Source organism: Brassica napus, chromosome C7 (genome assembly GCF_020379485.1).
Source record: "Brassica napus cultivar Da-Ae chromosome C7, Da-Ae, whole genome shotgun sequence".
Classification (NCBI taxonomy): domain Eukaryota; kingdom Viridiplantae; phylum Streptophyta; class Magnoliopsida; order Brassicales; family Brassicaceae; genus Brassica; species Brassica napus.
The window spans coordinates 1,085,853-1,111,875 of record NC_063450.1 but is presented as its reverse complement, the minus strand read 5'-3'; the positions used below and the strand labels follow the sequence as shown (position 1 = coordinate 1,111,875).

The window sequence follows — 26,023 nt, the reverse complement described above, 5'->3', positions numbered from 1 at the left end:
CCGACTTTTGATCTTCGCGGTGGCGATTTTTGTTGTGTTTCTCTGTCGCTTCGTTGAAGCGGATCTACAAGCTACCTTTTATCTTCAGTGAAGAGTTATCAATCTGCTTTCCACTGGGTTTCACTTGACATCTCGATAGTTACTTGGTCAAACACCTTCTTCACCGCTTCTCTGATTTCTTTTTTTAGGAGAATCAGTCTCCGCTATGTTTATGTAGCTATCTATGGCGAGTAAGTGGAGCATCTTTGATAGAAAGAAGGAAGAGTTGATGGAAACTGAAATCGTTTACGAAGGAGATTCAGTAGAGGCGGCATTTGTTTCAAACGGTCCGGCAAAGAGTCTTAACTTCTATTGATTTTCAGTTTTCCTTTGATCTTAGTTCCGGTGGAATGAATCAAGGCCTCTTTTTTTTTTTTTGGTAAAATTAAAAAGAGCCCTGCCCTTTGTACAATCAAGGCCTCTTTGTTCAAGTAAATACAGTTGAAGTGGAAGGCAAACAAATTTGGTGTCGGGTTATGGTGAGGATTCGGAGCTAGGCGCATCTGTTGGAGAGAGTGGAAAAGATCGGAAGCGCGGAGAAAACGCTTCGGAGAGGCTCTCTGGCGGCCGAAGTAGCCGTCTGTTGCATGAAGGACACGTGGTGTCTCGTGAGGCTTCTTCAACTGACGCGTGGGTGATGAGATTGCACAAACCGCTTTCGTTTATTTTCTAAAACCTAATTAAACTTCTTTGGGCCTTACTTGTTTAGCCCAATACCAAATTGTAACACTGCCCGTTGGGCTTTATCCAATGGAATTTCAGTCGGAAAAAAAAAAGGCTTTTATTTGATCTGTGTAGAGATTTGTCTGTCTTTGTAAGCTAAATAATTTACTAAAAAGCGTTATTCTAAAGCATTGCTACTCAGAGAGCACAGTCAAGAAGAGAGAGCAGCACTTTTTGGGCAGTAATAACATTGTAGATACATGCTGAGGAGCTCGGCGGTCGGCCGGCGCGTGAGCGTCCGTGCCGCCGCCGGAGCTCGTGTTTCTTTCAGATAAAATAATCAGGTTCCGGCCTTCTCTTTGTCTCTGCCGGTTCTCGCTTGTCCGAGCTCTGGTCCGCCACCAACCGTTTCGGTTCTGGCCCTGGAGTAACGACGCGGTGGCTGCAAGGATGACGCGAAGAAGACCGTAGTGTTTTGAATAATATCTCCGGGAGGCGGAGTCTATCGCAGATCCGTCGCCGCCGGCCTTTGGTCTCCGTGGCGGGGAAGCTCCTTCAGTTCCGCCGTCATCGGATCTAGTCTCTGGGGGGTGAAGGCTTTTTCAGCCTTGCCTCGCCGGCTTGTGGTCCCTATGTGTTAGGGTATAGTTTATTTCTCTTTTTTCTTCGGTCTGGTTTTAGTTCTGGTTGTTTCTGTTTGATGGTGTGTTCGTCGGAGGAGTTGGAAGAGCTCCGGCGGAAAGAGTGAGGATGCATGCGATTCCTCTTGCGGGCCTATGCGGTTAATGATGATGGATGAGCTCTCGCTACGGCGATTGAGGCTCTCCGGTTTGAGTGGCCCAAAGTGAGTTGAAGGTAAAGAGGATCGGAGCGATGGAGCTCCGGTTTGGACGTGTGATCCGACGGTTGGATCTCTAGCGACGACATGACGCGGTGGTTTTGCGCCGACCGGATAACACGAGTTCCCTCGGGGATGAGGATGGCAACACGTGTACAAGCTGCCAAAAGAAGGATAGAGAGGCGGCCAAATTCAGCTCCGCTCGGTCACTAGGGTTTTCTCGAAGTGGGCCGTATGTCTTGGCCCATTTGAGAAATGAGGTTGCCCCAATAGTTATTGGGTTTATGCTAATATATTGTACTGGGCTGGGCCCTTTTCTTTCAATAATAAAAACCTTTGACGGAAAAAAAAAAAAAAAAAGCATTGCTACTCAGTTTTTGTGCAGTCACGAGTGAATGTTAACGTGTCAGTGTATGAGTGGTTCGTAACATCTATGCTGTGTTTTGATTGTTCTTAATTTCTTTTAACATTAAAAAAAAAAGAAACTTTTTTGGGCGGCGATCGGACGGTGAAGAGGCAACTAGACTTCAAAACTTACGAATAGTAATCGTTGGATGAGAGTATCTAATAACAACCGTAGGATCAGATTGCATCGTAAATCTATCCGTCTAATATAATCCCGAAATTGAAATTTGAAAAGATGTATTAGAGAGAGGGACGAGAGAAGCTTTTTCTCTCAAAGAAGAAGAAGAAGAAGAAGAAGAAACCCAAAGTCTCTGTCTTTTCTTCAAGTCTCTCTACTTCTTCTTCATTCTGGTGCTTAAACCCTTCAAAGCCCTAATTTTCTCGATCTCTTTACAAGTGGATCAAATTTCGAATTTCAAAATTGCCGTTTGAGTTTCAGTGTATACGCCGATTCGGGTCAAGGGTTTTCTAGTGCGGAAGTGATTAATCCGCCATCGGATCTTGAATCGTTCGTGTATCTCGAGCTGATTTGTGTGATCCGTTGCGTTGATTATAAGCTCTGAGCTTTAAAATTTTCTGGGTTTCTGCGGATACTGAGAAATTTGAAAATCTTCAGATGGGAGAAGGAGACGAATTCCCGCCTAAAACGGAAGAGTTTGATGCCCCGACGAAGAAGACGGCGAGGCAACTCGACTTCGCTGGTGGGCATTCACAGGCTAATCAAGCTCCTGCCACGGTGGCGGTTCCGATTCCACCTTTACAATCTCAACTCCCAATTAGGCTTCCGTAAGTTTCAAAAGAATCGTAGATGATGTTGAATTCAGATTTGGGGATTGATTAGTATAGAGATCTTTATACAGATTGATGTTGATTAGTATTAACGATTTGAATTTCATAATCTCACGCTTGTTTCTTATCGTTTAATCCCTAGGAAGCCAGAATCTCCGAAGCCTAAGCCAAGGCCTGTTGTCGAAGCAACCACCCCTCTGAAGAAAAAACACTGTAACTGTAAACACTCTCGCTGCTTGAAGCTGTAAGCTCTTTTTGTTTTCTGTTTCTTACTTCAGTAGTATGTTGTTTGTTATAGACTCATTTTGTTTGAGTGAAACTCTATGAAATGTTGTATTGGTCAGGTATTGTGAATGCTTTGCATCCGGCACTTACTGTGATGGTTGCAACTGTTTAAACTGTTTCAACAACGTTGACAATGAACCCGCCAGACGAGAAGCCATTGAATCAACTCTCGAACGCAATCCTAATGCCTTCAGGCCTAAAATCGCTAGCAGTCCACACGACCCACGAGATAACAGGGTATATATATTGAGTGTGTGTGATGCTGCTTTAAACTTATGCTGCTTATGAATTTCAATTTCAAATTTGCAGGAGGTGGTTGGTGGAGTTGTAATGTTAGGGAAGCACCACAAAGGCTGTCACTGCAAGAAATCTGGATGTCTCAAGAAGTACTGTGAGTGCTTTCAGGCAAACATCCTTTGTTCTGACAACTGCAGATGCTTGGGCTGCAAAAACTTCGAAGGGAGTGAAGACAGGCTAGCTCTCTTTCACGGTGAGCATTCACATGGTGCGGCTTATCTCCAACACGCAAATGCTGCCATAACTGGAGCTGTAGGTTCCTCGGGCTTTGCATCTTCTCCTGCTCCTAAGAGAAGGAAAGCTCAAGACATTTTCTTCAACCAAGCAGCCAAAGATTCATCTATTAATAGGCTTGGCCAGGTAAAACCAGGTCCCTAGTTTCTGACTGATGATTAGGGAGAGTGAGAATTTATTGTATTAGTATTGGTATCAGGTAAGTAGCGGGAAAACGACATCTTCAAAACCTGTTTCTCGTCATGGAGGCCCATCCAAAGTTGTATATAGGTAAAATGCGTTATATGTTTGCATAAAAAGCTAAATCTGAACCAGAGATTGCAGAAACTGATTCACATATTTTCTATTTAAGGTCTCTCTTGGCAGATATAATTCAACCACAGGATGTGAAAGCACTTTGTTCTGTCCTGGTAGCTGTATCTGAGGAAGCAGCCAAGACATCAACAGAGAAACGGTTGGAAAATCAGACGGAAACTTCATTAGCTTCTTCTGCGCAAGACAATAACAATGGTACCGAGGTTGAGAAGGCTGTGAGTGGAAATGAAGCTGGTGCAGATGAGTCCAATTCAGATGGCTCTAAAGGAAAGTCACTGTCTCCCGAAACCTTGGCTTTGATGTGTGATGAACAGGACACTATGTTAATGGTTGCAGCTTCGTCTAATTGTTCGGTGGAGCCACCAAACGGGCAAGACCAAGGTTATGCAGAGCAGGAGAAAATAGTATTAACCAAGTTCCGTGACTGCCTTAACCGAATCATCTCATACGCTGAACTAAAAGGTCGACTACATCTCTTCTCTCATTATGGCCAAACAGAAGATTCGCGTTCTAAAAGCTAGTTTTGTTTGTTGCAGAATCAAAGTGTTCTTTGTCAAGGATGGATACAGAGTCACCTGTACACGCGGCTGTGAAAGTAGAGCAGGTGGTTCAACAAGGAGCAGTCACAAACGGAGTTCCACAAACCACAATACAAGAACCTTCCCAGCTAACTTCTTCATACACACAAACTCAACAGCCTCAAGCTCCATCTGAGAAGAAAGATCTATGAATCAAGACATTTTACTCTTAACATTACTTTACAGAGAGCAACAATGGCAGCTGAATCCGATTTTCCATGCTTAATTTATAAGGTAACAGCCACCAATAATGGCAGATGATTACAATAAATGTTCACGAAGGTTGTGTTATTAGACTTTTTTTTCTTAGTTCTTCCATTAAAATTCTTGGTTTTGATTTATAAATGTTTCTTTGCGACTTGTTGACATTATCTGTGTACATTGCTGTTACTTAGTCCACTCGATTATTTTACATATTAATATTTCTTTTAAGAGTTTTTTTTTTGGTTATAATGTTACGTATTTATCATGTTCTTGAAATATTCAAACAGCTACTTATTGTGAAGTAAATCAACCAAATCAATTATGTTGCTTTAGAAAGATAATAATAGCCAGTTCTTGTAACCTCAAAGCTTGTATCACTGAAGTATATAACTCTCAATGCGTTTTCAATTGAAATAAAGATTCATATTCATATCTAAGGAGGGACATAGAACTAAGCTTACATTATACACCTTTTTGTAAACACACAAATCACAAATGAAAGGAAAGTTACAACAATGAAGAAACTGAAGAGACACACACTCAACATCAAACATTCAAAACCACAAATCCCAACAAAAACTAGAAACTGTATCCTTCTGCATGAGTTTCTCTAAACGCTTGTAGCTCTGTCAATGGAGGCTGCCGGTTTATCTATTGTCGATAGAATTTGCGGCATTGACATTCCACCCGAAACAACAATCTCTGCAGATCAGCAATGATATATTTATGTGAAGTTCAGAAGCTTTCTGCTAATTGACTTTGTTAATAGTAAAGAGGTTTGCGATCTCACCTATGCCTTCCCGGACCGAGAGATTTGGCCTGATAACGTCGTTACTGTTGACAAGTAGGATATCTCCGATGTAAAGGTGGTTCGTTGGAACATATACACAACAAAGTTCCTCCTCTGTTGGGTAATTCTGCAAGGACAAAGAGCATTATAACGCGCATAAATTGTCTAGATTTTCGTATTCATAAGTTAGAAGCAGTTCAAGGAACAATAAACGAAATCCCTAGTACTCACCTGAAGAACAACAGTTGATGTAATAAACCCGAACGCGTATTCGCCTACACGTGGATGCCTGATGATTGCAACTTCCTTGAAAGCTTGTGTATTTTGATCTGTCAAAAAAAAAACATGGTATGAACAAGGATAAGAGACTGGAATATTCAAATCAAAGTATAATGGTGAGAATACAAAAAATGAGTTTTTTTCATTTTCTAAGAAGAGACCAGGAGAAATGGCAGTGCTGATTTGCTTGGAAGCGTTGTAGATGTGACGAACAAATGGCATCCGCTTGATAAACCACTCCCCCAGGTTCAGAACCGAAGCCCCCAACCATGAGGACATGAACACCCCGACCAAGAAGATGAATGCGATTGAAGTCAAGAAACCGAAACCTACAAAAAACCAAAAAAATCAGGCTCATGTGAGATAAAGACACTAACCAGATGGTTGACTAGATCACGAGGGGGCATGCAAACGCTTACCAAAAATGTTGATTCCAAGTTGAGCATAAATGGGAGAGAAGAAACCATCAACAAAGTGAATAAACCACCATGTTATATAAAATGTAATCGCAATGGGAAGGAGGATAACACTGCAAAGAGAACAAAGACAAATGTGGTTAGAAACTAACAAACAACAATATTTGAAATCTGTGATCAAATGACAGATTTCAAGTCTTGCTTGCTTACCAGCCAGTCATGAACTTCTTTGAGGCCCAACCCCTTATGAACAAGCTTAAAGTCTGCAGAAAACAGCTAAAGCATCAAACCACACTGCTCTGTGTGAACCAGAGAGAATCAAGAATTCTCCAAAGCAAAAAAAAGCACACTTGGAATGCACTAGACAATCAGAAAGCTTCAAACTTGATGTCTTTCAAATAAGAAACTTATCTCTAAAGAAGTTGTTGTTGTTAATTTCTTTCTAGGGCAAAATCAATTTCTCAGATTTTTTTGAACACTAAAAAGGAACTCGGAGCTTTAAATCAAATCGAATTCCATTGTTAATCTTGAAATGAGCAAAGGAGGAGGAACATGGTCGTAGCTTTCTAGATCAGGGAAATTAGAAAGTAGACCTCGTGGCTAGCCTGATGATGCGAAGAGGAAGAGGAAGACGGCTTCGAAGTAGAACCTTCCTCTTTATCAGCAACGGGCATCAGAAGCTCCAGATCTCTTTCTCGATTGGCCATCACCACCGTCGGCTTCTCGTCTCCCATCGCCAGTCGAAATCTTCTCGGAGAAGAGAGAGAAATGTCGGAGGACTTCAGGGCACGGAATCGAGTGGCGGTGAGATGAGACTTTTCGCCGGCGACTGTGTCAGCACATAAAGTGGTTCAGCTACTAGTTGTTACCTCCTCCAACTTGAAGCGGACTCTCTCTCTCTCGTTTTCTTCGGGTCCTTGTTCAGGATTGGGTCGGGTCCTTCGGTTCTGAGCTCTTACTTCTATAATTTTTTGGTTTGGTTTTCAGTCAATTTTAACCCGGTACTAAATATTTATTACAAAAAAAAAAAGTCGGTTAATTTTGATCAGGTTTAGGTAGAGCTGTTCAATATGGTAAAACCAAACCGTACCGAACCGAACCGAACCGAAATAGACAATATAGTTTGGTTTTGGTATATGCCATATAAATCGAATGGATATAATTTTATAAAAACCGTAGGATTTGGATATGGTTTGGTATATAACCGATTAAACCGAATAAACCGAACAAAACCGATTAAAAGTAGAAACATGTAAATATGTATCTATTTTATAACAATACATGAAAATCTATTTGTTACATAAGTTAAATTTGTGTTAATAACTATTACCATAATTTTATAGTAATAAAAAACCTTAATTTGTAAAACACTTGAACTATAACTAAATTACAATACATCGCAATTCAGACATCTTATTTTCTAAGTTTTTTTTATCTTTTTGATTTATTTTTGTCTTCACTAAATTAATATAAAGATTATAAATTTGATAGATAATAATTAATGGAAAATTTTCAATTGAAAAAATATGACTTTAATGAACACTAAATATGAAAGAGTGGAAAAACTTTTCTTTCATGTTTCTGTTTTGTTTCATATTTTTATTTTCAAAATTTCAAGCTTTGATTTTAGTTATAGATTTGATTATTTTATTTGATGGTGGAATCATTTTTATTTTTTTGTTCATTTATTAACATGTAATATATTTTTAATAAATGACTGTGTTGACAATATGACTCTAAAATTCATATAATATGATCTCAAACAAAATAATTATGTTTTCTAGTATAAAACCGAATAAACCGAAAAGTGACGGTATATAAACCGAACCGAACCGAAGTAAATATGGATTTAGAATGGTAGTTATATTTTACTAACCGAAATACCGAAAACCGAAAAAACCGAACCGAAACCGAACCGATATCCGGATTGAACACCCCTAGGTTTAGGTCATAAAACCCTAAAATATGCAAAAATCCAAAAATATATCTAAAAACCAAATTTTTATTTAAAATTCAAAACTATATCTAAACTAAAATAAATATATGTAATACCAAAAATATATCCGAAATACTTAATATTTACAAAAAAACGTTGGATAATTTGAATACTCAAAAAAAATCTTGGTTAGAACGAACCTTCCGAACCAAAACATGCGGGTGCAACAGAAAAATACCTTACACGTTTTTTAAATAAACCCGAATCCAATACAAACTTGTATTCTCATACCGGTTCCAATTCCAAAATTTGTTTTTGGTGAAATTTTTAAGTCTAGATAACGTATATCTTTGTTGGGATGGAATCCCCAGTATATTAATAGAGAAACATTTAAAAAGTTATAACCAATAGTCAGTTTGTACTAATTAAAAAAGTATCATGTTGAGTTGTCACGTAATTGGAATGCTAATTTTGCTTACGTGACGGCTTGAGAATCAATTGAAAATTTTGTTAGTCCAAAATTAAATTGATAGAGAATGTTATATTATGGATCATTCATTTATCAAATTGAAGTTATTATATATTCTTTCCTTAAATAAAATCTATGGAATTACCTAATTTTTTTTTTACAGCAAACATTCACAGACTCATGTAGACTCTGTAAACCAAGGCGGTAACTCGGCATCCATGTGTACGACGAAAGACGGTTGGTTCCGAGCACTGCGTGCCAAGCGATCCGCCTTTATGTTTTCCGTCCTAGGTACATGAACGATATCTGAGTTGGTGAAGCTTCTTCTCAAAAGCATAATGTCTTCCAGGTAGCTTTCAAATGTTGGTCATTCCTCTGGTTCTGAAACCATCTTCACCAATTGAAAACAATCCGTTGCAAACGTCACCTGAAACTGTCTTAAATTCTTCATACATTCAATTGCCCAAATTAATGCCTCCATCTCCGCATGAAGAGGGGAGAGACATTCCCTTACATTCCTTGCCGCTAACAAACCGTCAAATCCCGATAGCGTGCTGAACCAGCCTTGCCCTGAAAATAAGTCATTATCTTTCCAAGAACTGTCTGTGAAACACCATCTTCTTGTAGTCCCTGAATTAGGTCTTATCTGTACTTCATGTACCAACCTAGGATTATTGATAACATGTGTCTCAGCCCAAAGTATTGGTTCCAATTCGGCTAAATTAAGTGTTTTCCTCGGATCAATATCAAGATTACTGAAAACTTTATTATTCCGGCCCTTCCACATGTACCATAATATCCATACAAACTGATTGTCTTCCATTTTTGGGTTAACTCTCCAAAATATATGGCCCATGTTGGCAAAAAGAGAGCCCATAGGAAAAAGATTTGGATTCGAATCTTGGATAGTGGCCACACTTGACGTGCCGGGGGGCATTCAAAGAACACATGATTTATTGATTCCTCCGGATCTCCACACCGTGCACAACATGTATCTCCTTGTATTCCTCTCGTTTTTAGATTTTTTGTTACCGCTATACAACCTGTTAACAGCTGCCATAAGAAATGCTTTAACTTTGGAGGACACTTCACTTTCCAACAAAATGCCTTAAGTATATCCACATTTGGTCCATAAACTTCTGGTGGTTTTTCCTTATCAGGATAGATCCTTTCTACTTGATACCCTGATTGTACCGTGTATTTTCCATTATTAGTGAAATGCCATTCATTCCCATCTTCCATCTGATTTCTACTCAAAGGAATATTTTCAATCATTTTTGCATCTTGAGGTTCCACCAATGTCCTAATGGCCTGTAAATTCCATGTTCGGGATTCCTGATTAATGAGAGAATCCACTGTGAGGTCCGGGTAACTATTATGAAAGTTTTTGTTAGCTGGTCTCGGTGAGTGGATGGGATCCAAGGATCATTCCATACTGAAATAGATGACCTTGTTCCAACCCTTTTGATTAGTCATTTACAAACCAGAGATCTAACAGAAGTAATTCTCCTCCAGCCATATGACGGGGAATATGAGCGAATCAGTTCCAGGGGTGAAGCATTCCTGAAGCACCGTCCTTTGAAAACTCGAGAGAAAAGAGTATTTGGCTTCTCGATCAGCCGCCACAATTGCTTTCCAAGCATCGCCGTATTAAAATCAGTCAAATCCTTGAATCCTAGCCCACCATTATCCTTGTGTACACATAATTTATCCCATGATTTCCAATGCATGCCTCTTGTGCTTCCTCCTGGACTCCACCAAAACTGAGCTACTGCACTCGTTAGTTTCTTAACTGTAGCTTTCTGTAACTGTAGCATCCCCAATCCTTGCTAAGGATCGTTGGAACGGGCCATGGGATGAGGGAACGTGCAAGCCAGTCGAAAGAATTTAAGGCAAGTGTTCCCTGGTCTGAACAAAAGGTTAAGTCCGAGGAATGATCTGGACTTAGCCAAGAAAGGGGAGAAAAACGAAGAAAAGGAGCTGGACCGAGCTAAGGAAGAGTGTAAAGAGCGGGACGAGCTGGGCGAGCTGGGGAACTGGTCGAGCAGTATGCTGGACAAGCTCACTGAAGCTAGATCAGCTCGATAAGCTAGTGGACTGAGCTCAAACAGCTGGACCGACTGTCAGCTAGCTCGACTCAGCTGGGTAGAGTGTTCGGCGGTTGGGCACGAGCTTGGGGTGGTTACGAGTTGTCGGCTGGATCAGGTGCGGAGCTGGACTGGTCTGACTAAGCCTTGCGCGTGTGGGAAACATGCCAAGCTGTTGGAATCGGTTTCTGGCCGAAGAGGCGCGTATGGATAACCGCCCAAGCGGTTGAAAATGCACCCTTTCGCCCTATAACCGTCCCTGACTGAGTTTCTCTAAATATGGGGCCTTGGGGTCGGTTTTGGACACGGATTTTCTTAAGGAAAAACACCAAAGTTCGATCAGAACCAAAGGTATCCGAAAGAGAGAGAGAGACTTGTGCGAACTGAAGAGAAGGCTTGACCGGAATCAAGTCTAGAAGGCGATCTGACCGTGATTGCTGGAAGAACGATCCAATCATGGTGGATCTAAGGGAGAAGGCGAAGTAGACTGCGACTGGAACTCCGGAGCGCACGTCTAAGGTATGGACTGGATAAGCCATCGTTGTGGCCTTCGGGTGAATCTGAACGGGGCTTTGGCTGATCGGCCTAATCCGGTTTCGTCGTTCAATCCTTACTTGATCGTCTCTTATTTCTTCTGTATGAACGATCGGGTGTCTTGGTCTTAGGACCGGGTAATGGATCATGGCTTAGAGCCGATCCGATCATACGATCCAACGCTTAAGTGTTGGATCCGATAGATCACAGATCATAGTCGTTTGGCTTGATCGATTTATGGCCGATCCGGATGGTTCAGCGAGTAAGACGGTTTGATCTAGATCCGCAAACTGAACTTGATTGATCCGGTTAAACGACTGGATAAGTCAGATTATACTAAGGGGATTTTTGGGTTGAACTTAGAATGAACCGATTATTGTTGCATGCATTAGAAACTGGCTGGTTAAGTTATCAGATAGATGCTTACGTTTTGTTGGTTTCAGGACATGATGGTGATCGCTGGAAGGACTTGGCTTAGACGTGAAGACTCGAGGCCGCAGATGGATGGGTGGTTGGATAGACTGATTAGGATCGAACAATTGTAATAGCTTATAGCAAACTCTCAATTTGTATCAAATCCTTTGTGATATAAATAAAGAATCACTTTATCTTTTCAGCATATTGACTCTAATAAAACGCATAAAGACTCTATAAAATGAATCACAGAATATATGAAAACGGACTTAAGAATATCCAGGCCTTAAAATCGAACTAGACGGCCTGGTTTATCCATGGTCGATCCAAAGGAACCTCACCGGACTTAGAGTCCGTGTTAGGGCGCTTTAAGTTGGTATCAGAGCATGCTTGATTCTAGGATTAGTTGGGTTATGGGGAAACCACTCATCCGGCTCGGGTCTCACGGTAACGTTTTGCTTAGTCTAGGATGTTTTATATGTTGCGGTGGTTCGCTAACATGTTTTATCCTCAGGCTGGAAAAAGCAAATCATCAAGGACAAGGAAAGACAAGGGACCGGCTGAACCAAGTGCCGCGGCTTTGGATGGAGTCAATCCATTGAACACAAGTCCGATCGGACCTGTGATTGGAGAGAACGCTGGTGAAACACTAACGGTTCAGACCAACCTTGTTGATACCGGGACTCGGGTAGAGGATGACCCTCTTAACCGCAACCTGGAACAGCATGACGAGGAAGTCGCTGAGTCCTCGAATGCGGGACGTCACTCGGCTCCGGCTGCTGGAGCGAGAGACGAACAGGCTGGACGTAGGCATCGTCGGGCCGCAGAGCCATCCATGAGGGAAGTCTTGAAGGCATTGACGGGTATGGCAACTCAAATAACTACCCTGACGCAGGCGTTCACACCCTTGGTGAACTCGTCTGTTGGGCAATCGACTCGGATTCCTACGGCTATTCCTTTAGTTGGAGGAGAACGGGTCATGGAAACAACCGAAGTGGTAGAACTGGACCCAGAGCCAGTCCAGGCCGTGAAAAAGGTGGATTACCTGAGTGTGTTGCAACACATAAGCCGTATGGGAACCAAACACTTCAAAGGTAGTACCGATCCAATCGAAGCAGACGAGTGGAGGAGCCGTCTGATCTGGAACTTCAAGTCTAGTCGCTGTCCAGACGACTACAAGAAGGATATCGCGGTCCACTTCCTTGAAGGGGATGCGCACAACTGGTGGATTCCCATGGACAAGCGTACTGGAGGAAGCATCAATAGGATTGAGGACTTTGTGTACGAGTTCAACAGGAAGTACTTCCTAGCCGAAGCTTGGGATCGGCTTGAGGCAAAATTCTTGTACCTCACCCAGGGTCGCAAAACCGTGCGTGAGTATGAGGAAGATTTCAACCGTCTCAGGCGGTATGTTGGGAAGGAACTGGAGGACGAGTCGGTGCATGTGCGTCGGTTCTTCCGTGGGCTGAGAGTAGAACTCCGTACGCACTGCTCTATCCTCAGTTTTCGTACTGTCTCGGAACTGGTCGAGAAAGTTGCCTTGCTGGAGACAACTCTTGCTGAGGAAAGCCGGGTGAAGTCACACACCCAACATGCTTCGGGTAGAAGGTCAAACGACCGAAAAAGGAAGAGGGATCAGGTCGATGAAGGCGGTAAGTCTTCGGGAAGTCGATCTGAGTGCGCCCAGTGCGGTAGGAAGCACGGAGGCGAATGCTAGAAAGCAGTGAGTGCCTGCACCCGATGTGGTAGCAAGGACCATGCGATCCAGAACTGTCCAAAAATGGACCAAGGGCAAGGAAAAGTGACAAGTGAGGATGGAAGATCCTGCTTCCATTGCGGAAAGACGGGGCATTACAATAGGGAATGCCCAAAGTTGCAAGGGGAGCAGAAGAGAAATCTGGCGGATGTGGATAGGTCAACCCATGGCATGGGACAGACCACGGCACCACGGGTTTATGAGCATTCGAAGGAGTCTGGCGAGTCTAGCACCTTCCGAGCGATCACTGGTACGTCACTTCGCCATGGCCTATTTCTATTATTGCATTGCATTGCATGGAACATTGAATGGGTAGAGAGCTCAGCCTGAATGATTGTAGGGACCTTGAGTATTGGCGGTGTAGATACATACGCACTTTTCGATTCTGGGGCAACACATAGTTTTGTTAACCCGGACATGATCGGAAAGGGGATGTTCCAGAAGGAACGGGACGGGTGTTTTGGCATAGTGAATGCAGCCGGTGGGCAGGTCATGCATTCGCTAGGGCTGGTTAAAAACATTCCGGTTGTGATCCAAGGCAGGAGTATGCCTGTGGATCTGGTTGTTGTCCGCCTTAAGAATCACGAGGTGATATTAGGCATGGACTGGCTTGAAAAGTATCGGGCCACTTTAGATTGCCATCGGGGGCGAGTCCGGTTTGAGGGCGAAACTGGACCGGTCGCTTTCCAAGGGATAAGGCCGACTTCGGGTAGTTTGGTGCTCTCGGCGATCCAAGCAGAACGGATGCTCGAGAAGGGATGTGAAGCCTACCTGGCCACGATCTCCACAACTGAAGTCGGAAAGGGTGTAGACCTTGGAGAAATTCCAGTGGTGAAGGAGTTTGAGGATGTGTTCCAGACCTTGGCGGGTTTACCACCCGACCGGTCAGATCCATTCACGATCAAACTCGAACCGGGAATTACTCCATTGTCCAAAGCCCGTATCGAATGGCCCTGGCTGAGATGTCGGAGCTGAAGAAGCAATTGGAAGAATTGCTCGAAAAAGGGTTCATACGGCCAAGTAGTTCACCTTGGGGAGCCCCCGTCCTACTCGTGAAGAAGAAGGATGGGAGTTTCCGTCTGTGCATAGACTATCGAGAATTGAATCAGGTTACTGTTAAAAACAAGTACCCATTGCCTCGGATAGATGAACTGCTAGACCAGCTAAGAGGGGCGACTTGGTTTTCCAAGATCGACTTGGCTTCGGGTTATCACCAGATCCCGATCGAGCCGATGGATGTCCGGAAGACTGCTTTCAGAACGAGGTATGGCCATTATGAGTTCGTAGTCATGCCGCTCGGCCTTACCAATGCACCGGCCGCGTTCATGAAAATGGTGAATGGGATCTTTCGGGAATACTTGGACGAGTTCGTTATCATTTTCATAGATGATATTCTCTTCTATTCCAAGGATCAGGAGTCACACCAAGACCATCTTCGGGTTGTTTTGGAGAAGTTAAGGGAACAAAAGCTCTTTGCCAAGCTCAGCAAGTGTTCCTTTTGGCAAAGGATTATCGGGTTCCTTGGACACATTGTGTCGGATCAAGGAGTCTTGGTCGAACCGGAGAAGATTAAGTCCATCGAGGCCTAGCCAAGGCCTAAGAATGCCACTGAGGTGAGGAGTTTCCTTGGATTGGCTGGTTATTACCGAAAGTTTGTGAAAGGGTTTGCGAGCGTGGCTCAGCCCATGACTCAACTGACCGGGAAAGATGTGAAATTCATATGGTCGGAAGAGTGTGAGAAGTGTTTTTCAGCATTAAAAAATATGCTGACGAGTGCACCAGTTCTAGCCTTGCCGGAAGCGGACGAACCTTATGCGGTCTACACAGATGCATCTATATCCGGGCTTGGCTGCGTTCTGATGCAGAAAGGCAAAGTAATTGCCTATGCTTCAAGGCAATTGAGGAAGCATGAAGGGAATTATCCGACTCATGACTTGGAGATGGGAGCGGTAGTGTTTGCCTTGAAGATATGGCGTTCATATCTATATGGAGCCAAGGTGCAGATCTTCACGGATCATAAGAGCCTCAAATACATTTTTACTCAACCTGAGCTAAACCTAAGGCAAATGCGATGGATGGAATTTGTGGCCGACTATGATCTTGATATTGCTTACCATCCGGGGAAGGCTAACTTGGTCGCGGATGCATTAAGCAGGAGAAGGGCTGATGTGTCAGCCGAAAAGGAGCCTGAAGAGCTTGAAGGAATGATCCGAGCCTTGCATCTCAACGCTTTGTCTACGGATCAGGAACCACTGGGTCGGAGTGTAGCAGATCAAGCGGACCTGCTCGCAAGGATCCGAATTTCTCAAGGCAAGGACGAGAACTTGAACAAAGTTGCTCAGAATGACAAGACCGAGTACCAAACATCGAGCAATGGTACGATCCTTGTCAATGGTCGGGTCAGAGTACCGTATGATGGGGAACTTAAGGACGAGATACTGAGACAATCTCACTCGTCTAAGTTCGCAGTTCATCCCGGCCAGACCAAGATGTACCGTGATATCAAGAGGTACTACCACTGGGTGGGCTTGAAGCGGGATGTGGCCAAGTGGGTAGAGAAGTGTTCCATTTGCCAACTCGTCAAAGCCGAGCACCAATTTCCGAGTGGATTGCTGCAGAACTTGCCCATTCCGGAGTACAAGTGGGATCATATCACAATGGACTTTGTGACTGGTCTTCCAACAACCAGGAACAAGAAGGATGCGGTCTGGGTAGTCGTTGACCGACTGACCAAGTCGGCACACTTCATTCCCATAAAGAAGACATATGGTGTTGGAGAAATAGTTCAAAAATACATAGACGAAATAATCCGGTTACATGGAGTACCGGCTAGTATTGTCTCGGATAGGGACCTTCGATTCACTTCTCATTTCGGGAAAGCTTTCCAAAAGGCTTTGGGAACCAGAGTGAATATGAGCACGGCCTATCATCCACAAACTGATGGCCAATCCGAATGGACCATCAGAACGTTGGAAGATATGTTGCGGGCGTGTGCTCTGGATTGGAGCGATTCCCGGGAAAGGCATCTACCTTTGGTAGAGTTCGCTTGCAACAACAGCTTCCATAGAAGCATCGGGATGTCGCCATATGAAGCGTTGTATGGACGGCCATGTCGGACCCCATTATGCTGGACCCAAGTAGGGGAGCGCAACATAATTGGACCGGAGATAGTGGAAGAGACAACTGAAAAGATTAAGTTCCTAAAGGATAAGCTGAAGGAGGCCCAAGATAGACAGAAAAGCTATGCGGACAAGCACCAGAAGGATCTTGAGTTCGCAGTGGACGATCTGGTCTATCTGAAGATGATAACCTTCAAGGGCCGAGCCAGAGTGTTCAGAAGAGGAAAGCTAGACCCAAGATACTTGGGACCATTTAAGATTATTGAACGGGTTGGTCCGGTGGCATACATGTTAAACTTGCCAACCGAGATGGATGCATTTCACAATGTGTTTCATGTATCCCAACTCCGAAAGTGTCTTACAGATCAAGACGTGATAGTGCCAGAACTGCCTTCAGAATTAGGCAGGAACCTAATTTTGGAGACAAGGCCAGTTCGGATTGTTGATAGAATGGAAAAAGCAACCAGGAAGAAAGTGATCCCATTGATAAAAGTTGTTTGGTATTGCAATGGAAAGGAAGAATCAACTTGGGAAACGGAAGCAAAGATGAAGGCTGACTTTCCAGAGTGGTTCAAACAATTCAAGGAGGAAGTAGTGCTTGGTTTGGATTCGGGGACGAATCCTTATCAAGTGGGGGTGACTTGTAGCATCCCCGATCCTTGCTAAGGATCGTTGGAACGGGCCATGGGACGAGGGAACGTGCAAGCCAGTCGAAAGACTTTAAGGCAAGCGTTCCATGGTCTGAACAAAAGGTTAAGTCCGAGGAATGATCCGGACTTAGCCAAGAAAAGGGAAAAAACGAAGAAAAGGAGCTGGACCGAGCTAAGGAAGAGTGTAAAAAGCGGGACGAGCTGGCGAGCTGGGGAACTGGTCGAGCAGTATGCTGGACAAACTCACTGAAGCTAGATCAGCTCGATAAGCTAGTGGACTGAGCTCAACCAGCTGGACTGACTGTCAGCTAGCTCGACTCAGCTGGGTAGAGTGTTCGGCGGTTGGGCCGGATGGACGAGCTTGGGGTGGTTACGAGTTGTCGGCTGGATCAGGTGCGGAGCTGGACTGGTCTGACTAAGCCTTGCGCATGTGGGAAACGTGCCAAGCAGTTGGAATCGGTTTCTGGCCGAAGGGGCGCGTATGGATAACCGCCCAAGCGGTTGAAAATGCACCCTTTCGCCCTATAATCGTCCTTGACCGAGTTTCTATAAATAGGGGGACCATGGGGTCGATTTTGGACACAGATTTTCTTAAGGAAAAACACCAAAGTTCAATCAGAACCAAAGGTATCCGAAAGAGAGAGAGACTTGTGCGAACTGAAGAGAAGGCTTGACCGGAATCAAGTCTACAAGGAGACCTGGCCGTGATTGCTGGAAGAACGATCCGATCATGGTGGATCTAAGGGAGAAGGCGAAGCAGACTGCGACTGGAACTCCGGAGCACACGTCTAAGGTATGGACTGGAAAAGCCATCGCCGTGGCCTTCGGGTGAATTCGAACGGGGCTATGGCTGATCAGCCTAATCCGGTTTCTTCCTTCAATCCTTACTTGATCGTCTCTTCTTTCTTCTGTATGAACGATCGGGTGTCTTGGTCTTAGGACCAGGTAATGGATCATGGCTTAGAGCCGATCCGATCATGCGATCCGACGCTTAAGTGTTGGATCCGATAGATCACAGATCATAGCCGTTTGGCTTGATCGAGTTATGGCCGATCCGGATGGTTCAGCGAGTAAGACGGTTTGATCTAGATTCGCAAACTGAACTTGATTGATCCGGTTAAACGACTGGATAAGTCAGATTATACTAAGGGGATTTTCGGGTTGAACTTAGAATGAACCGATTATTGTTGCATGCATTAGAAACTGACTGGTTAAGTTATCGGATAGATGCTTACATTTTGTTGGTTTCAGGACATGATGGTGGTCGCGGGAAGGACTTGGCTTAGCCGTGAAGACTCGAGGCCGCGGATGGATGGGTGGTTGGATAGACTGATTAGAATCGAACAATTGTAATAGCTTATAGCAAACTCTCAATTTGTATCGAATCCTTTGTGATATAAATAAAGAATCAGTTTATCTTTTCAGCATATTGACTCTAATAAAACGCATAAACACTCGGAATATATGAAAACAGACTTAAGAATATCCAGGCCTTAAAATCGAACTGGACGGACTGGTTTATCCATGGTCGATCCAAAGGAACCTCACCGGACTTAGAGTCTGGGTTACGGCGCTTTAGTAACCGATACACATACATCACATGGTTTGGCAAGACTGTGATCACCGATTTAATAATCACCTCTTTTACCCCTTGGTGAATAATCGAAATGTCCAACCATTCACCCTAATATTCAGACGATCATGTACAAAACCAAACACTTGTATCTTTGATCCTCTTAAACTATATGGCAAGCCTAAACAAGAACCCATTCCGCCTAGGTTCTGAATTCCCAAAATATCTCTCAGCTCTTGACGGCTGGATTCATCAATCTTATGTCCAAATTGAATTGAGGATTTCTGAAAATTAATTTGTTGCCCTGAAACAGTCTCATAATCCTTTAGTATCCTGAGAATAGTTTGACACTCTTCTATGTTTGCCTTGTAAAAGAACATACTGTCATCTGCAAATAACAAATGAGAAATTGCTGGACACGCTCTTGCTACCTTCATACCGGTTAATTGTTTCACCCGTTCCGCCTTTTTTATATTTGTAATTAAAGCCTCACTACACATGATAAATAAATAAGGAGATAAGAGATCCCCTTGACGTAGTCCCCGCTGAGGGGTTATAAGGCCTCGTCGCTGCCCATTGAGGAGTACCCTATATTGAACTGAAGATATACACTCTCACATTAATGTAACCCAATGAGTATCAAATCCCATTTTGTGTAGTAGAGCCTCAATAAAGTTCCACTCTATCCGATCATATGCCTTACTCATATCCGTTTTAATAGCCATAAACTTATTTTGACAAGACTTGTTGGTTCGCAAACCATGAAACATTTCATGCGATTGTGTTTCCGAAACATTTCATAAATTATCCGATATTAACCTTCCGGCCACAAAAGCCGATTGTGTTTCCGAAATTAGACGGGGGAGACAACTTTTCAACTTTTGACACAAAACTTTCGAGATAATCTTATAACCAACATTACAAAGACTTATCGACCTTAATTCTGTCATCCTTGTAGGTCTCTCTATTTTTGGGATCATACAAATATTAGTTATGTTTAACCGTGGGTCCATATCTCCTGGGACCAAAAAATTATCCACCAATTCAACCACATCCTTTTTAATGACATTCCAGGAGTGCTGAAAGAAGAGAGCTGTAATTCCATCCGGGCCTGGCGCTTTCTCCGGATGCATCATGAATGAAGCTTGTCAAACCTCTTCCTCCGTTGCTGATCGCAGTAACATTTGATTCATCTGGGGAGAAATTGATGGCCCTATCTCCTCCAAAAAACTATCAAACTCCATTGGGTTGGTCGAACTAAACAAACCATCAAAATAATCTACCGCCACCTTCTCAACACCGTTCTCATCTGTGACCCAATTACCCGCTTCGTCATGGAGACCCACTATTTTATTTTGGATCCGACGTTGCTTTGTCAAAGTATGGTAAAACTTAGTATTAAAGTCCCCAGATGAATACCACATATTTCGACTCTTCTGATGCCAATATTCCTCTTCATCCTTATACGCCTCTTGTAATTTCCTGGAAATCTCAATAATATCCTCTTCTGATCTATTGTTATCTGTTTGTACTTATTTCAACGCTTGTTGGAGATTCTGGATTTTGTCCTTCCCATATGGTTGATTCTCTTTCCGCCATGAGGATATTTCATGACGACAATTATTAATTTTTGAATCAAAATCCTCTGATTGACCTTCCTGATTCTCTATCCAACCCAATACAATTGATTCCATAAGTCCCTCTTGGCCTATCTGTGGGAACCGAAATTCACACCGTCGATTATAATAATTAATAATGGTGGAAAACCGAGTGAACCCGTTTTTCCTTGAAGGTCTGAATTCTCTGCGTAATCACTTTAGAACGATAAAAATATAGATAATCGCTCAGAGGCGTTTTATTAAATAGTATGAATACAATATTTCTCCGAGAGAAGTAGAGATATGCTAACTATCGGAACAACAGGACAAGAGGCGGCCAAGAGGTTCTATGCCTTGCTGTGTTAGTCTAACCACCTAAGCCCTAAGTTCTCTAAGCTAGCAGGAGTTCTCTAAGTCTAAATTCTCGGATCCCTTTTTCTTCTGATCCTGCTCTCCTTATATAGTCGCTCTAGGTCGGTGGCAAATCCTTCGCCTTCGGGCCCAAGTCTATCTCTTTCGGGAATATTCCATTTTTGTCGATCTTGATAGTTATCCTCGAATCTTTACATTTATCGTATTTCTGCGAGTTAGGACAAACCGTCTTAACTTTTATGGGATCAAATCCCTTCTGAGAGCGTAGATGGGCCTCTAGACCAGTCTGGTCCTTGCGGGCCATTCTTAGGCCTTTTGGCGTTTATACGATTTCTCGGTTTTGGTCATAAAACCTCGAGAATAACTTTAATCAAAACGAAACGAGAAGTATATGGTCCCGAAGGTCGGATATCACAGCTATACGGAAGATACGGGAGTCAAAGTAAGTCGGACAGGCCGGGATCAGGTCGAGCTTGCCGGGTGAGCCGACTCGCGTGACGGCCGAACTCGCCGGCGAGCTGACCGGCGTGATGGTTGAGCTCGCCGGCGAGCTGACCGGCGTGATGGTTGAGCTCGCCGGCGAGCTGACCCGCTTGACGGTTGAGCTCGCCGGCGAGCTGACCCGCGTGACGGTTCAGCTCTCCGGCGATTGGCTTTTGTGCGGGATTCGCTCGTTCGTTCACTTCCGATCTTTCTTTCAGTGAATGTTTGGCGAGAAATCCGTGAATAAGAAATAATCATAGCCGTTGATTTCGAAATAAACGTTTTTGACCCCAACAGTTAGCCCCCAGCCCGTAAGACTCAGAGACGATTTTGCGGGCGAGTGATATGAATTAGAAATCAAAATCTTTGGCTAAGAATATTTACTGCGGAAATCCACGTCACCCTCATATCCTTATAAGTAGCAACTCACCACTCCTCTTTCTTCACACATCTCTTTCTCTCACATTCTCTTTTCTTCAAACTACCTATCAAGAATGTCTTCCTCCCCAAGTGAAAAGAAAAGCTCCAACGTCGAGATGGGTGAGGCCAACTCGACACTTCCAACTCCGGCCATGCACGAAGCTACTCCAACCTTCATCGCCGGGTTTCTTTCTTTCAAAGAGAGACTGTCCAGACGCAGTGCCGAGAAGGAAGGGGGTCGGATTCAGCCTGAGGTGCCAGCTATCCTTTCTTCGCCTGCGATGTCGACCTCGGCTGGAGGAAACAAGTCCCCTGGTGATGCCACGCCCCTCGCAGAATCGGCCATGGTTCCTGTTCAAGTTCCAGAGGTCTCGGCTCAACCCTCGGGCTCTTCGACCACACCAGTCCAAGCTCTTAAGGAGGAGAAGGCGATGGAGTTGATGCCTCCACCTTTGGATAGGAACGAGATCGTCCTTGGGCTTCCCGCGTCCAGTGCTGCTCCTTTGACCAAAAGTCGCAAGAGGACTGGCGCTGCGACCGAGACCATCAAGAAGAGGAGATGCACCGCTGGCGCGGAAGGGGAGCCCTCGGGACCTTTGTCGCAACATCGTTCCAAAGTTTGTTTTGACTATTTTCAGCATGAGCCACCTTGTTCTACGATTATCCTGACCCTTATTTCATGTATAGTTTGTATCCCTGATTGACGGGAAGCTCAGCGACTGCGGATCAGAGATAGAGCGTTCGACAAGGGGCCTGGCTGAATCGCGAGAGGCATTGAAACAAGCCGAGGCCGCGTTGAATCTACTGAAGCTGCTCGTGCTGCTGAGCTCTCTCAGCTGGAGGTTCGGGTCAGCGATCTCGAGCGGGACCTCGGAAAGTCGGTGAGTGCATTGTTCAAGCTGAAGAAAGAGAAGAAGAGCAAGGCTTCCGAAGTCCGTCGTGTCCAGCGTGAAATTCAGAACCGAGAAGAGTCGAGGACTGTTGTTTCGAGGGATGATTTTCACGCTCGCCTGACGAGGATGGCTGTTCTGTTTGATTCCCTCATGGAAGTCCATGAGAAGGACCTGGCTCTGGCGAGCGTCGAGGGAAGCCTGAACGAGATCCACCAGCTTAAAGGTGACATGGTTCCGACTCTGGAGTCCGAAGAAACCAGGCTGTTGTCACGCAAGGAGGAATTGAAGGCTTCCGACGGGGACTTCGACTCGATCCTCTCTCAGCTGCAGTTCGAGTGCACCCTCACGCCGTGTTCGGGAGAGACTGACGGGCATGGCCCCGTGGCTGAAGAAGGTGGAGATGTTGCGAGCGGGAAAGGAAACGACGAAGCGGCCGAGGGAGGCAATGGCTGTGAGGTTGAGGATGAAGGTAGTGCTCCGAGGAGTGCTTAGGGTAATGATCCTTTCGGGGATTTTTTTTTAATTTTCTATTTTGGCATATTTGTGAGGCCACATGTTGCATGTTTCGGGACTGGCCGTTGGTGGCTTTGAATCCCTGCCCTTGTTAGGGCTTTTTGTATAATTTTTTGTATAATGCTTGGCTCAATCTATAAAACCTTTTCGGCTTATTATAAATCGAGAGAACTCCGGGTTTTTCGAAGTTAGAGGGCGAAGGAGTGAGTTGTCGTCTCGTTCCTTGCCCCCGGACGATCACCGTATCCATAGTCTGTTGAGCGCGCAGCTTTTGCTTTGTGCGAGGACTCGTGAAAACGTATAGACTTAAGTGAAGAGACAAGTTTTGGGATCTCATATCGGGATGTCGATATTATGCCTTTGAGATGTCAGGATCCAGCAAGACTGGGTTTAGGGCAAGACCTAGGTTTACTTTCGGACTAAGGCTATGCGATGACAAGTCGGCTTTCGTTTTGCCTGTTTGCGATTTCTACATGATTCATACCGATATAAAGTCCGCGAAGTGTTATCGGCTTATATGACTTGTCTTGGCATGAATCGAGCTACTTCCTAAGGCCGTTTGGAGGTGCTGGCCAAAATTTTGGATTTTCTTGTATAGCGCGCTATGGTATCCTTGTCGGATGTATGAGAGCCTATCCTTTCGAGGGCGGCTAGTGTCTGTTTAGGACGTTAGGGTTCGTTTGTTGTGATCAGCAACAAAGAAGCGATGCCATTTTAAAGGCATTTCACTGTTAGAGGTATGTTGATTTTGGAAAAAAGAGTGTTGTTTCCATAAGTGTTGGAAAGACCGTAACTTCAAGCGTGTTGCGACGTCTCACAGTGCCAGAAGTTAATCTTTTTTGTTTTGAGCCGCGTTTTTCTTGCGGGATTTTTACCAAGGATGCTTTTTTATGAGCATTCGTGGGTTTGCTGGTTTTAGCGTGATAGCTGATTTAGGCGTTCTGGGCGACTTCTGGACCGCCGTTCTAACCGTTTGTCGGATAGTGGGCTTACGATTGTAGCGTCGCGTTTTTTTTTTGTAAAAAGTTTCGAAAAGATCGACTTTTTGAATTTAAGATGGGGGAATAGCTGAACTCACTGGGCGAGCTGCCTATGTACCCTTTTTCGGGGATCAAGCCATCTCGTAGTTCTTTGGATCCACTTTACGATTAGTGGTAGTATTTCTTAAGATGCATCGCGTTCCAGGTTCTTTGGATCTTGACGTCCTGCATGTTTGCGATTTGGCATGATCCTGGTCGGACTACCTTTATAACCTTGTATGGACCTTCTCAGTTTGCTCCCAGTTTTCCTGCGTTACGTTCGGCAGTGTTTTGGAAGACTTTGCGAAGGACCAGGTCGCCTTCTTTGAACCTGCGATGGCGAACGTTTGAGTTGTAGTATTTTACGGCGGCGTGATGGTAATTTTGGATTCGTATGAGAGCTTGATCTCGCTGCTCATTAATAAGATCTAGTTCGTCTAGCAGCATTGCGCTGGTAAGATCTTCTCGTTCGAGGAGGAATCTTCTCCGTACTCCAGGAAATTCTACTTCCGCGGGGATCATACATTCCGTTCCGTAAACGAGGGCGAATGGGGTTTCACCCGTAGCCCGTCTCGGGGTCGTACGATGCGACCAAAGAACTCCTTCGAGCTCTTCTGCCCATCGCCCCTTTTTGGATTCTAAGCGCTTTTTTAACCCGTCGAGGACGGTTTTGTTGATGGTCTCTGCCTGGCCATTGCACTGCGGATATCTGGTAGTCGACTTGGTCAGTCGTATCTTCCACTTCTCGCAGAATGCTTCGAATCGGTTAGAGATGAACTGAGATCCGTTGTCTGTCACGATTTCGTAAGGGACCCCGTGTCTGGTGATGATGTTCTTCCATATGAAGTTCTCGACTTGTACGTCTTTGATACTTGCGTAGGAATCTGCCTCTACCCACTTTGAGAAGAAATCCGTGAGGACCTAGAGGAAGCGTTTCTGCTTCGAGTTGTGTAATGGCCCGACGATATCCATGGACCATCGCATGAAGGGATACGGAGACGAGATGGACAAGAGGACTTCCGCGGGTTGATGGATTGTCGGCGCGTGCCTTTGGCATTTTTCGTACTTCCGTGCGAACTTCTCGCAGTCTTTGATCATAGTTGGCCAGTAATAACCATGGCGTTTTATTTTTACGGCGAGAGATCTTCCGCCGGAGTGGTGCCCACATGATCCGGAATGAACCTCCTCCATTACTCTTCTTGCTTTTTCGCCTTCGGCGCAGGTCATGAGTGGGCCGGAGAATCTCCATTTGTAGATTTCTCCTTCTACCGTTACATATCGTGTGGCCTGGGTCTTGATTTTGCGGGCCGCCCATTTCTCAGTGGGAAGCGTTCCGTTGATTATGTATGCTCGGATTGGCTCTAGACATGGGATGTCGCAGCCGTATTCCGACTGATCCACGTTTTCTTCTGGTGGGTCTTCGACTTCCTCCGCATTTTCGTTTTGTGCTCGAATCAGATTGGCGACCACTAGTGGTCCGATGCTTGGGTGTTCGATGAACTCGACGGGGATTACTCGTCTTAGTCCAGAATCCGAACTTGATGCGAGTGCGGCCAAGGCATCCACCAGAGTGTTTTCCGAGCGAGGAATCCTAGTGAGGGCGAAGTGGTTGAAGTCTCGGGAGAGGTCTTGGATGAGTTTTAGATATGCATCCATTCTTTCGTCCCTCGCTTCGTATTCTCCGTTGTACTGATTTTCGACTAACTGAGAGTCACAGTAAGCGTGAATGTTGCGGATCTTACGCCCATGGGCTAATCGTAATCCTGCGATGAGTGCTTCATATTCGGCCTCGTTGTTCGACGCATGGAATTCCAATCAGAACGATTGTTCCAAGACTTCGCCGGTCGGAGACGTGAGCCGGATTCCGATCCCGGATCCTTGTTTGGACGATGATCCGTCGACGTGAAGGATCCAGGTTGAGTCCGGTTCCGTGTTTGTCATATCTCCCGTGGGCAATTCTACCAAGAAGTCCGCTAGTACTTGAGATTTTGCGCAGGTTCTTGGGCGGAACTTAACGTCGTACTCACTTAGTTCGATTGCCCATTTTGCGAGTCA

At 44.6% G+C, this 26,023-nt stretch overlaps 3 protein-coding genes across 3 annotated transcripts; 1 reads left to right on the top strand and 2 right to left on the bottom strand.

The window, feature by feature from the left end:
• The first annotated feature begins 2,195 nt into the window (after positions 1-2,195).
• LOC106357956 (protein tesmin/TSO1-like CXC 6) lies at positions 2,196-4,881 on the top strand. The gene is made up of 8 exons (XM_022705421.2): positions 2,196-2,296; positions 2,562-2,731; positions 2,877-2,978; positions 3,079-3,256; positions 3,329-3,676; positions 3,750-3,820; positions 3,903-4,327; positions 4,402-4,881. Exons 2-8 carry the CDS (start codon positions 2,562-2,564, stop codon positions 4,593-4,595), a joined length of 1,488 nt encoding a protein of 495 aa, XP_022561142.1. The 5' UTR covers positions 2,196-2,296; the 3' UTR covers positions 4,596-4,881.
• Positions 4,882-5,025: 144 nt separating this feature from the next.
• LOC106357955 (protein CONTINUOUS VASCULAR RING 1) lies at positions 5,026-7,092 on the bottom strand. The gene is made up of 7 exons (XM_013797681.3): positions 6,726-7,092; positions 6,343-6,395; positions 6,136-6,245; positions 5,878-6,045; positions 5,669-5,766; positions 5,438-5,564; positions 5,026-5,349 (listed from the first exon to the last, which is right to left on the bottom strand). Exons 1-7 carry the CDS (start codon positions 6,864-6,866, stop codon positions 5,258-5,260), a joined length of 789 nt encoding a protein of 262 aa, XP_013653135.2. The 5' UTR covers positions 6,867-7,092; the 3' UTR covers positions 5,026-5,257.
• Positions 7,093-24,217: 17,125 nt separating this feature from the next.
• LOC125589941 lies at positions 24,218-25,624 on the bottom strand. Its single transcript, XM_048762651.1, has 2 exons — positions 24,986-25,624; positions 24,218-24,865 (listed from the first exon to the last, which is right to left on the bottom strand). Exons 1-2 carry the CDS (start codon positions 25,622-25,624, stop codon positions 24,218-24,220), a joined length of 1,287 nt encoding a protein of 428 aa, XP_048618608.1.
• Positions 25,625-26,023: the final 399 nt, after the last annotated feature.

Bases quoted from the DNA above. Each gene is read 5' to 3' on its own strand.
- LOC106357956 (XM_022705421.2), top strand. From the start codon at position 2,562: ATGGGAGAAGGAGACGAATTCCCGCCTAAAACGGAAGAGTTTGATGCC. The intron at 2,979-3,078 runs GTAAGCTCTTTT...TGTATTGGTCAG, and splicing joins CACTCTCGCTGCTTGAAGCT to GTATTGTGAATGCTTTGCAT. The intron at 3,821-3,902 runs GTAAAATGCGTT...TTTCTATTTAAG, and splicing joins CCATCCAAAGTTGTATATAG to GTCTCTCTTGGCAGATATAA.
- LOC125589941 (XM_048762651.1), bottom strand. From the start codon at position 25,624: ATGGATGCATATCTAAAACTCATCCAAGACCTCTCCCGAGACTTCAAC. The intron at 24,866-24,985 runs GTCCTCTTGTCC...TTCTTCTCAAAG, and splicing joins CAATCCATCAACCCGCGGAA to TGGGTAGAGGCAGATTCCTA.
- LOC106357955 (XM_013797681.3), bottom strand. From the start codon at position 6,866: ATGGGAGACGAGAAGCCGACGGTGGTGATGGCCAATCGAGAAAGAGAT. The intron at 6,246-6,342 runs GTAAGCAAGCAA...TTCTCTTTGCAG, and splicing joins AAGAAGTTCATGACTGGCTG to TGTTATCCTCCTTCCCATTG. The intron at 5,767-5,877 runs GTCTCTTCTTAG...TTTTTTTGACAG, and splicing joins CAGCACTGCCATTTCTCCTG to ATCAAAATACACAAGCTTTC.